Genomic DNA, 12,826 nt, shown 5'->3' with positions numbered 1-12,826 from the left:
GTCAAAAGAGGATTTGTTCCTTATTTAAAGAAGACCAGAAAATAGGGTTCTCTTATGCTGGAATTTGAAGGAGAGTCAAAGAGCCGCTGCCATCGTCAAGTTCTCAAGCATCGTCATAATCCATAAGTTTTATTTTATGTTTTCTAGTTTTTCAGTTATGTTTTCTTTGAACATGAGTAACTAAATTATTCTCTAGGGCGAGGATGACGCCCGAGCATGGATAGTTATGATTTCTAATGTTATTTAATGGATTCTAAGTTTCTTTTAGATGAATGTTTAATCACTATTCTAATTGTTCTATTTATTTAAGTTCTTTGATTGATCACCTTAGGGCTTTGCATCTAGTAAATTGGAAGATGAATTTGAGGCAGAACTCGCAATATAATTCAATTAGCATCCTGTGATTAAGTGTGGTGAATTACATTATTGCTTGACGAAGAATAATGGTTTGCTTGGTTCTCTCGTTTTCTAGAACGTAATGAATCCATCTTGTTAAATTTATGCCTTAACCAGGATAGATTGCAGGATTGGGTATATGATCTTTGTCTGAATTAGAAAAGAATCTTACACTTAAGGAAAACTATGGTCTGAGTGCCTGAAAAGGACTTAGATACGGAATTATCATCTAAAGAATCGAAAGAATATGTTGAATGCATTGAAATCTAACTTGGATTGCTTGTGGTTGATTCTGAAACCCTAGACCTTCATCATTCTTTTTCAACCTCAAAATTCAACCTTGTTATTCTTAATTGTTTTTATTAATTTCTTCTTTGTTTCATAAACTTTCACAACAAAAATCTCTACAAATTTACTTGCGTATCAGTTAGATTTAATTTAGGTATTCGAATATTAGATTAATTTGGAATCCTCGTTGGAACGATACTTGGACTTGTCAAACACTATACTACAACATTCTTGTGCACTTGCAAGGACAAACCATCTACCAGGTTCTCAAGGTTGTTCAGACTCTTAGGAAGCTCTCCTGTCAACTGGTTCTCAGCCAAATACAAGTCCTCCAATTTACTACAGTTTCCAATGCACGAAGGACTCACTCATGAAAATTGATTCTGATATAAAGACAGTTGCAAAAGCTCACTCAAATTCCCAACATTTCCAAGGATGGAACCATTCAACATGTTAATACCCATATTTACATAAGCTAAAGCAAGAATTGCAAATAAGGACTCAGGTATTTCACCAGAAAAGCCATTTACAAACAAGTCCAAGTATTCAAGAAGATTGCAACTGGCCAATTCTTTTGGGATTTTGCCAGAAAATTTGTTGACACTCAAATCAAGAGTCTGCAAGTGCCTAAAGCTGCCACCTTGAGGTCCTAATTCACCAGAAATTCCATAAGCAGGGAGTTTCAAGGCAACCACATTTTGGTCATTGTCACATCCTATCCCAACCCATTGGCATGGAGTGGAATAAGAAGCATTCTAACTTGATGATATGGAAGCAGAGACAAATGTCCAATGTTTGGAGAGTGACAACAAAGCCACCCTATCAGAGTTCAAACCAGATACAGTGGATATGGACACAGAGAAGCACAAAAAGAAGAAGAAGAAGATATTGAACAGATAAAGTTACATGCTTTCTAATGAGTTGAAGAAAATTACTTGGTAAAGATTTGAGCTTTATTTTCAACTATGCAAAGCCAGCTGCTATAAGCTCTCAGCAATGCATGCAGATTGAACTTGCCTTTTTAGAAACAGAATGGAAAATGTAGTGAGAGAGAAAGTGTGTGGATGCGTTGTGTTGGCTTTTCAGTTTGTGCTACAATAAGAGATTGGAACCGAGTTTCTTTTTTGTTGCCAAAGATTGGGGCAGAGTTGAGATTGGAACAGAGTTTATTGTGTTGCTGAGGTTGAACTAAAAAGTTCAAGAGAGATACGGTCATATTTAAGTTTAAATTGACAAAACCAGTCTAAGAAAATATCGAGACTCTTTCTTGTTTACTGTATGAACAGAGATTTCTTTTCATAAAATAAAATAGTATCTACATTCATAGAGTAAAGCTTGAGGAAGTAACCTCTTTTGTTTCAAACTCAATTTGGATTGCGGAAATGGAGAGGATGTCTTGTTTTTAGTAATGTAAACCTATTATTGGGTTATGTGACTTGTGCTTACACTTACCTTACCACACTATGTTTATTCATGAGTGGAGGCCGCTAGGGTAGGGTTATTGAGTGGAGGTAGGCTAGAGCATGGAAGGAGTCATCGAAACAGAAAGCGTCTCATAATAAGCTTTTTGTTTCTTCTTTGAAGATGGAAAGGAACGCGAACAGAGTTCAAGTTCAATTTTGAATTTTTTGTCTAGAATAAATTCCCCCACCTAATTTTTCACTCAAGTAGGCTATAGGCTTTGAACATTTCCCATATGCCAATTTTATAGGCATAACAAGAGATTTCAAACAACTTGGAAAAATCAGGAAGCACAAGTAATGGTGCATAACTTAACTTGGTTTTGATATTTTGCACTATACATAAGTAATATCTCTCGCAAATGGTGCTAACATTTGCTGAAATAATGGAAGAAAAAGGTGGGGCCTTGCTGAAGAAAAAGACGGTGCCTTGGCTGAGATAATGTTGTTAACATAGCAAGACTCAAAGGTGGTGCCTTGTGTCATGGGATGAGCGAGCAGCGCGGCAAGGCCGAAGAGAAACACACATTTAGCCACTCAAAACACACCCGTGCGGCCCACGATCCCTTAGGATCCCAGTCAGCCTTCTCCCACTTCATGTTATTAATGACTCTCACAACTCCTCGAGAGGTTCACCATCAAATGTCTTCTCCTATGGGTGCCACGCCCCACGGGTAGACAACGAGTCACACTACCTTTTGACAATACATCACTCCACATCCGATAACGAACCTTCGACGCCCATACATCAAGCGTTGCATAAGACACGCCAACTGCATCTACCATGTCATATGCTTAACGCGTGGCTCGCTCATGCCCATGTCAAGACATAGCGATCAAACACACCATCGGTTTACCCACACTTCTGTTGGTCATTCCGTTAGCAACCAAGATAGCCCACATCCTCAAGCTATACAGGCAAGCTGTCATACTTGCATGTCGCCCAAGCCTTGGCGACATATGTATTTCGAATGTCCCACATAATCGTCTATGCATTGCATGAGGTCACAACCCATGCGTACCTGCATCCGAATATCTTACTTCCATATTAGACAAGGCCGAACCCAAGCCAAGTCCATCGAGTATTGTCAAATGCCTCGCTTGCCAACAACATAGTGAATGCCATACGATGTCCTCACTTTTCACAACAATACGCAATACGAACAGTCTGGCGTGTTCGTACTGTCCTCGGGAATCCTTTCTCTCAGAGACATAGATTATCCTTCAACAATATTATGTCTACCCTTATAACTACCTCCAATGTCATAAGGATGCTCGCTTAGTGCCACAAGGGTGTAGCACTAGGAGTGGTGGAGAGCATGACACCATGTCACCACCCTATATAGCATTTTATGTATTTAGCCTTCTGCCAGGATGAAACATCACCTATGCACGATGAGTCATAATTGGGCATAACTCTTTCATACAAACTCCGAATTGCGAAACATCACCTATGCACGATGAGTCATATCTGAACAGGTAGGCCTCGTAACAAAGGCCCAGCTCCAAGCCCAGAGGCCCAGCCCCTCAAAAATCTCCTTCTTCCAAAGATCATCCAAAGTTAAAAAAATACCTGCCGAAACCTTGCCGAATGGCACTACCCTATCCAAAGATCATCCCAAGCTGAAACCTTGCCACAATACCGTGGTGATTGCACAATCTCCTTCTGAAGCTGAAGAACTAGTAGGCTCGCGAAAAAGACACCTCCCGGTTGGCAAGGGCTGTGCCAAATATTGACGTAATCGTGAACTACTTTTCTCCTTTCAGAACCTACCGAAACCTTGCCTTTCAGAAATCTTACCGTAGACTCATGCTCCAGACCATGCCCTTTGTACTATCGCAAGAAATTCCCCTCCACATGGCCCTTGCCAACCGGGAGGTGGACCCTCTTGAGTAACGACCTCAAATTCCTGCTTGGTCTTTTTGCACAAGAGGAACACATAAACAAGTCCATAAAGCATAGAAACAACAATTAATGAAGACCCCAAGGCTGTCAATACAATTTGCAATATACTAATGCCTTTACGATTGCTTGATTGACTGTAGCACAACTTTAAACTATTGTTTCTTGCACAAGTTGAGCCACATGATGGAAGGTAACTGACACATATGTAAGGGTTGCCCAAAAATGATAATGGGGATGAGTTCAATAGCTTCATCAAGGTCTCTGGTACTACACCTGTGAAGTTATTGTCTGAAACATCAACCTTAATCAATGAACTCATATAACCAAGAGCTTTTAAAGTCTCTGTCTGTTATGAGACAGATCTAGTTGTTGTAGCCTTTTCAACTTCCCCAGCCCTTGAGGAATCGAACATGTCAATGCATTGTTGCTAAGATTCAATGGATAAAACAGATTAACCAATTCTCCAATTGATGAGGGAATCGCACTTCCAAAAAATTTCCTCCCAGTTTTAGCTCTAAAATCTTTCCAAACTCCAAAAAGAAAGGTGGAATACCGCCGGTGAAAATGTTGTCATTTCAAATCAACGTTGATAAATCTGTCCAACTAGATGGAATGGAACCATTCAACAAATTTGATCTCACATCAAACTTATGCCTTTTGATAGCTGAGGAGGCAGAGAACCAACCAAATTGTTTTTTTTTTGAAATATTCAAAGAATGAAGTTCTGCAAGATTCCTTAGCTTCTGGGGTAGAACTCCTGTTAACTTGTTCCTACACAAATTGATACTTGTAAGATTGCTACAGTTTCCCAAGCTTGATGGGATTTCTCCAATAATTTCATTGATATTGATAGGCATGTAAAATGAGTTGGGTCGGGCTAGCCCAGTCTTAAGAGAAGTGAGCCCAAGCCCTATCTTATCACAAGCTTTATCGAGCTTAAAAATTAAACAAGCTGGGCCAGACTGGGCTCATATTAAATAAGTTAAGCCCAGACCTTACCCATAGGCCTAAAATTTTCGGGCTAATTTTCGGGCCTGAAGGCTGTTCTCATGCCTCATTGAATGAGATGGCATATCTTATTTTAAAAAATAGAAACGTTGGGAGGGACATCAACATGAGGACAACATGGTCTCCCTAAATCCCAAGACATCTGCAGCTGCGCATAAGTTTGTTGTTTTTAAGGAAATTAATTCACAAAAAATATGCTTTGCTTTAATACTTGTAGTTTTCCAACAAAAGTTCGTAAAGCAACCTAGAAATTAGGATTGTGATTGCCTCTTTTTTATGAGTGATGACGGGGTTCAATTTGTTAAGATAGATGTCAGATGATGGACCAAAGAAACAAATTAATGTAGATGGCCAACAATGAGTTCCATTATAATAATTATTAATTTAAATAAAACTTAACTAATTATAATCGGGCCAAGCCGGACTTTTGTAGGGCTTAAATGCATAGTCCAAGCCCTACCTATTAAACCTCAGGTCGGGCCAAGCCCGCCCATTGCTTCAGGCTAGATAAACCCATAATTAAAAAATCAAGTCGGGTTATGGCTAGCCCATCGGAATTAATCCACACAAAAATATGCTTTGCCTTAATGCTTGTAGTTTTCCAACAAAAATTCGTAAAGCAACCTAGAAATCAGGATTTTGATTGCCACTTTTTTATGAGTGATGATGGGGTTCAATTTGTTAAGATAGATGTCAAATGATGGACCAAAGAAACAAATTAATATGGATGGCCGACAATGAGTTCCATTATAATAATTATTAATTTAAATAAAACTTAACTAATTAAAATCGGGCCATTATAATCATTATTAATTTAAATAAAATGTAACTAATTATAATCGGGCCAGGTCGGGCTTTTATAGTGACAGGACCCGATCCCAATTCCACTTTGGAATTTGAGCCGAATCCTGTGCGTGTCCGACACCTGGCGAATGTCGGGCACAAATGGCCTTTTTACCCTTCCTATTGCAATTACGTTTAAAACTTCCCTTAGACTCCTGTCGAAAATTCGGCAGAGTTTCCCCTGTAATTTGTCCAAATTCAAAAATTTTCACCTGTTAAACAAGCAATAATGTTCACCCAATCTGCCAGAATAAGTCAACAACACAACCAAAAGTTCAGGTTTCCCACTATAACTAGATATCAGAGCATTTACTAATAATTTACAAGATTTTAAGTACTTTACAACAAAATCCTACGTTTGGTGGGTGGCGCGGGAGCTGGAAGAAGGGCCGTGGTGGATTCCTGTGCACTTTTATTGCCTGGGGGCGAAAACAATTTGAAAGTGTGAGTGGACAAAAATAATGTTCTCAAAACACGTTATAATCATAGTAACCCCCATTGTTAAAATAAATAGGTAAGTAAAGCTAAAGTTCGATTGTATTCAAATACAAGGTACTCATCTAAACACACATATATATACGTATCTATGGAGATGTAAAATACCTGAAAGCAATAATTACATAAAAGCACTGAAACTCTTTTAAAACTACCACCTAGGTGTACCCCTGTAAATCCGTCAACTCCCCTGGCAGGTCTCGGCGACACACAGTCTATCCGTGCTGCAAACTGGCAGGATTCAGGGGACTATAGTCAGCCTGATCCGCTGGCAGGTCTCGATGACACAAAGTCTACTCGAGCCGCTCTGGCAGGACTCAGGGGACCGTAGTCAGCCTGATCCGCAATCCTGGCAGGTCTCGGTGACACAGTCAGCCGAGCTGCAAATCCTAGCAGGTCTCGGGACACCAAGTCAGCCGAGCCGCAAATATTGGCACTCACGGTCCGACGTCCCCGAAACTCGTGAGGCAATGTCAAGTGCACTGACGAAACTGAAAATAGACTGGATGTCCGTAGACATCGGTCCAACTAAGGGTAATCACCATAACTGGGTACATGGTGGTTTAAAATATCATATCGTAGAAAAATCTGCTAACTAGATACTTTTCAGTAAATCTGAAAGTAAACTGCTATTTCCTCTGGTAACTTCTTAAACTCTGTCTTTTATATCACTTGGGTATCAGTAACTAAGCAGCATGTAAATCAAAGTATTTAACAATACAAAACATGCTCGAAAGAAACAGTTCATAAAACTTACTCAAGATCAAATAATGAAATTCATTTAAAAATGAAAAGTCCACTCACTGCTGGTCCGAGCTAGCTGGACCTCTTGAAGGTCCCTCCTGTGGCTCAGTCTGGCCTCTAGTGCCTTACTCGAAAGATTTGGTTGATAATTGAGGGAGAACGGAGGGTCTGAAATTCGGGTGAAAATCGGTCGGTTTTCTCCCGTTTCCGGCGAACTCCTGGCGGCCCAAGGGAGGAGACGGGTCGGGAAAGGACGGCGGGGCCAAGGCGGTTCTGATGGTACCCGTGCCGGAGATCGAGACGGCCTGTGGTGGCGGCGGGAACAGCTGGAAGGGAGGAGGGGAGGCGACGGGTTGCGCGCGGGAGAGAGAGAGAGAGAGAGAGAGAGAGAGAGAGAGAGAGAGAGGAAAAGGGATAAAAATCTGACTTTGTCCAAATTATCGTTTTGCCCTTCACGGTATTTTGACCCTTATTTTCTTCGTTACAACTCCGATTCGAGTCCACTCCGTGTCTACGGACTCGTTTCGTCGTGCTCTACGCAACGGGATAAGCAGAATTGCCAAATTCCTTCTCGGTCAAAAAGTCAACTTTTTTCCTATTAAATAATGTGAGGGCAAAATCGTCTTTCTTCTAGAATAAATTAATACTAATTTTAGGATATTTTGTTTTGGGTTATTACATATAGTGCTTAAATGTATATTCCAAGCCCTACCTATTAAACCTCGGGTCGGGCTAAGCCCACCCATTGCTTCAGGCCAAATAAACCCATAATTGAAAAAATAAAGTCAGGTTAAGGCCAGCCTATCGAGATTAATCCACACAAAAATATGCTTTGCCTTAATGCTTGTAGTTCTCCAACAAAAGTTTGTAAAGCAACCTAGAAATTAGGATTTTGATTGCCTCTTTTTTATGAGTGATGATGGGGTTCAATTTGTTAAGATAGATGTCAGATGATGGACCAAATAAACAAATTAATATAGATGGCCGACAATGAGTTCCATTATAATAATTATTAATTTAAATAAAATTTAACTAATTAAAATTGGGCCATTATAATCATTATTAATTTAAATAAAATGTAACTAATTATAAGAGGGCCAGGTCGGGCTTTTATAGGGCTTAAATGTATAGTCCAAGCCCTACCTATTGAACCTCGGGTCGGGCCAAGCCCACCCATTGCTTCAGGCCAAATAAACCCATAATTGAAAAAAATAAAGTCAGGTTAAGGCCAGCCCATCGGGATTAATCCACACAAAAATATGCTTTGCCTTAATGCTTGTAGTTTTCCAACAAAAGTTCGTAAAGAAACCTAGAAATTAGGATTGTGATTGCCTCTTTTTTATGAGTGATGATGCGGTTCAATTTGTTAAGATAGATGTTAGATGATGGACCAAAGAAACAAATTAATGTAGATGGCTGACAATGAGTTCCATTATAATCATTATTAATTTAAATAAGACTTAATTAATTATAATCGGGTCGGGCTTTTATAGGGCTTAAAAGTATAGTCCAAGCCCTACCCATTAGACCTCGGAGTGGGCCAAGCTAGCTCATTGATATTGGCTTAGTAAGCCCATAATTACAAAAATCAGGCTGAGTTAGGGCCAACCCATCAGCTTTGGGCTTTATTTACAGGCCTAGCTGCTATGTCCATGTATGAAAGGGTAGGATTTTTTGCAAACTGTGGAAAAACCCAATAAAGTTATTCCGTTACAGGCTCAACCTTGAAAGAGAAGAGCAAGTTCCAACATCAGAACTTATGGTGCATTGAAATCGACTGGATCCTAAAATCAACTTCCTTAACTACTTTCCTTAGCAAAGATTTGGACGGATTTTACATGTGAAAATATTATTGGTAAAATCTAACAGTGACAAGCTGATGTTAGTCCCCAAACTTTGAGGTATAACTCCAAAAAACAGGTTGTTGAACAATCTTATAAATTTTAGCTGTTTAGCTTAATCACCACTACAGGCAACTCCCCAATGATGCTATATATTATTGAACACAAGGATATGCTGAAGACTTTGAAGCTTCCATATGCTGACTGGATTTCACCAGTTAAGTGATTTTGAGGAAAGTGCATAGCTCTGAGGTACTTCAGTTGGCTAAAGGAAGATGGAATACTCCATTCTAAATTGCTACCTTCAGCAAGAAATGTGTTAAATTACTACAGTCCAATCTTTGATGGAAGACCTCCACTAAACTTATTGCTGGACAAATCCATTGAGTTTAACTTCTTGGAATTACCTGAACCCAAAGGAATGCTACCCTCAAGACTATTTATAGCTATATCTAGATCTACTAGGTTCTCAAGGTTGTTCATACTCTTAAGAAGCTCTCCTGTTAACTCGTTGTGACGCAAAACCAACTCCTCCAATTTACTACAGTTTCCAATGGATGAAGGAATCACTCCTGAAAACTAATTCTTATATAAAGACAGTTGCACAAGCTCGCTCAAATTCCCAATATTTTCAGGGATGGAACCATTCAACCTGTTAATACCTAAAGTTTGAGGTATAACTCCAAAAAACAGGTTGTTGTGCAATGATATATATTTTAGCTACTTCATCTCAGTCATCTCTCAAGACAGCTCCCTAGTGAGGCTATTATTGAACACAAGAATCTGCTTAAGACTTCGAAGCTTCCATATGCTAATTGATATTTCACCAGTTAAATAATTTCGTTGTAGCTGCAGAGTTGTAAGGTACTTCATATGGCCAAAGGAAGATGGAATACTCCCTTCTAAATTGCTACTCACAACAGAAAATCGTGTTAACGTACTACAATTTCCAAGCCCTAACGGAAGAACTCCACTAAACTTATTGTATGACAAATCCAAGTAGTTGAACTATTCACATGTAGAAAGACCAGGTTCTCAACGTTGTTCAAACTCTTAAGAAGCTCTGCTGTCAACTAGTTCTCAAACAAATACAACTCCTGCAACTTACTACAATTTCCAATGGTTGAAGGAATCACTCTTGAAAACTGATTCTTATATAACGACAGATGCATAAGCTTACTCAAATTTCCAACATTTCTAGGGATGTAACCATTCAAACTGTTAATACCCAAATTTACATAGGTCTTGGAGTGTTTGCACACAACACCTTCCTTATTTATGGGTGGAAAGTGTCATCCTCTCACGTTGGTAGTGCGTTTACCCTAAACCCTAAATCAGTTCTCATGTCATTTCTCAAGGGATGAAAAATGGAGATTCATTTCCCATGTTTGGTAATATGAGGAAAATAACCAAGAAATACCACTTTATCTCCTTTTACATGTTTGGTTTGTGTAAGAATGCAAAACAAAGTTTGTTTAATTTTTCAATTATACCCATATGAAATCAAATAAAAAAAGAACGCATTTAATGCAATATTGTAATTCTAAATTGTTAATGGGGATAATATGGTCATGAAAAATGTGCATTTAATATTAACTCATTTTCCCAAACTTTTCCATGAGGAGGAAAACAAAACCCAAGAGGGGAGGAGGGCTTCACTTTCCCCATACTTTCCCATGTGCAAGGCAATGATTTTCCATGCCCGGACTTATCAAACATAGGAAAACAATTAATTTCCCGTTCCCAAGCCTCCTTTCCCATGAACCAAACGGGGCCTAAATAGTGACACGTGTCCCATAGTTAGCCTTAATGAACTTTTATGTGAGAATAAATAAAGTTAATTATGGGACACGTGTCACCTTTTAAGGGTAGTGATGAGCATACACCTTTTGTTAAGGTGGTGAGCCAAAATACTCCCTCTCATGAGATGCATTTAGGGAACCACATGACAAGGACCTACCCAATCAACCACCTCATCAGCCTCCAGCCAAGCCCAACCAAGTTACAATCTTTTTCGGCCCTAGGGTTTGCCTCACCAGGCCAACCCTATCTTAAATATGATAAGCCATAGGCCCAAACCCAGGGCCTAAAATTTTAGGGCTCATGGGCACGCCATGGGCCATGCCTATATGGCCCTATTAAATGAGTCACTTATAAAAATATTAAATGCAATCATAATTAATGAAATACAAAATCTTATGCATGAGCTTATAATGTCAAGATTGTGCTTTGAAAAACCCAAAAAAAAAAAAAAAAACAATAAACCAACTTTTCTATCTCACCTACTATAATATCGGGCTGAGCCAGCCCATAATCAGGGCCGGCTCTGGGGTGGTACAGGTGGTGCCACAGCACAGGGCCCCCGATTCTTAAGGGTCCCTGAAAAAAAATTCTTTATATTATATTATATATATATTAATATTATATGAATCGTACATATAGTATAGCGTCTGGATATTTGCACAACAGCGTGTTCAGGGGAGTTGGTTGAAACGCAAATCTATTTCGCAAAAGGGTCAGAGTGGAAGCTTAACACCAAAATAAAAAAGGTTTTCTCCTCCAAGAAAAGAACTTTCTTCATTCAAAACAAAACGAAAAAAACTTCATGGCTTCTTCTTTCTCTTAAACTCTGATTTTCTAGTAAGTAATCATCATTGTTCATCAATTTCTCTTTGGTTCTTTTTTTCAATCCTTTGACAATTTCTGTTATTCTTTCAATTTCAGGAATTTGAACAACAAAAATAGAAAACCCTAATTCTTGAATTCATAAAGACCTCTCAAAATCAAATAGTCATAGCCAAATCTCAATTCAAATTCAAGTATGTATCTAAATTTCAATCTATTCTATATATTACATGACTTATTTTATTAAATTATTATCATGTTGATGATTGGTAATATGAGAATATAGTTTGTAGAAATATTTATCTATTTCTTGCTGGGGTTTTCTTCCAGGTTATAGGGTTTTGGAATTTTTCTTTGTAATCTAAACATGCCACCTACTAGAAAATATGTTTCTGGATATACAAAAAGGCTTAGAAAAAGAAAAATCGAGGAATTGACTCAATCTCAAAGAGGAGCTCTTGATAGATTCATTGTTAGAGAATCACATGCTACAATTGATGAAAATATTTTCAATGAACAAGAACAAGAACAAGATGATGTTGAGGAATTGCAAGATATTGAAAACAATATGGATGAATGTGTGGGTAATCCTGAGCAGAATGAGAATGATGACAATGAAAATGTCGATATTGATGATCACAATGAAGATGTTGAAGATGTAGACATAGAAAATCATAACAATGAGAACGTCACTAATTTATTCAATGAAGAACCAAGCCAGTCCATTCCATTGGACATTTATGATCCAAGAAATTGGGATAATATTGATCCCAAATTCCGTGACCTATTAGTGGAAAAAGGTCATGTAAGAGATCTATTAATAGGAAAAGGTCCTAAAGATCATTTACCTAGTCGTTTCTCTTCAACATTTTACACTCGTTATTTGCCAAATGGAGAGCAAATTAAGTTATGACATATTTATTACATAAAGTTATAAAAAAATGATGAATTTTAGTTATAAAAAAATTGTTTATGACATTAAGTTATGGCAAATTTTTATAGTATTTTTGTATTAGATTATGTGAGGCCCTAATTTAAGTTTCGCATAGGGCCCTCAAAATCTCAGGGACGGCCCTGCTCATATCCCAAAAAATAGGATCGGGCTCGGCCTAGCCCATCGTGCTAGAGCCTTTTTACAGGCCCAATAAAGGCCTTAGTAAAGTGGAAATAGCATTTACAGTCTTCGGGTCTTCATTATTCGTTGTTTTTGTGCTTTATGG

At 38.5% G+C, this 12,826-nt stretch overlaps 1 protein-coding gene across 1 annotated transcript; it reads left to right on the top strand.

Annotated features, from left to right (window-relative positions):
* The first annotated feature begins 11,973 nt into the window (after nt 1-11,973).
* On the top strand, nt 11,974-12,519 carry LOC117613487 (suppressor of Mek1-like). Its single transcript, XM_034342093.1, has one exon. The coding sequence runs from the start codon at nt 11,974-11,976 to the stop codon at nt 12,517-12,519; it is 546 nt and encodes a 181-aa protein (XP_034197984.1).
* The last annotated feature ends 307 nt before the right edge of the window (nt 12,520-12,826 follow it).

Source organism: Prunus dulcis, unplaced genomic scaffold (assembly GCF_902201215.1).
Source record: "Prunus dulcis unplaced genomic scaffold, ALMONDv2, whole genome shotgun sequence".
Classification (NCBI taxonomy): Eukaryota; Viridiplantae; Streptophyta; class Magnoliopsida; order Rosales; family Rosaceae; genus Prunus; species Prunus dulcis.
This window is presented reverse-complemented; position numbering and strand designations above follow the sequence as displayed.

What these genes read in the sequence shown, in the direction of transcription:
- LOC117613487 (XM_034342093.1), top strand. Translation starts at nt 11,974, where the DNA reads ATGCCACCTACTAGAAAATATGTTTCTGGATATACAAAAAGGCTTAGA.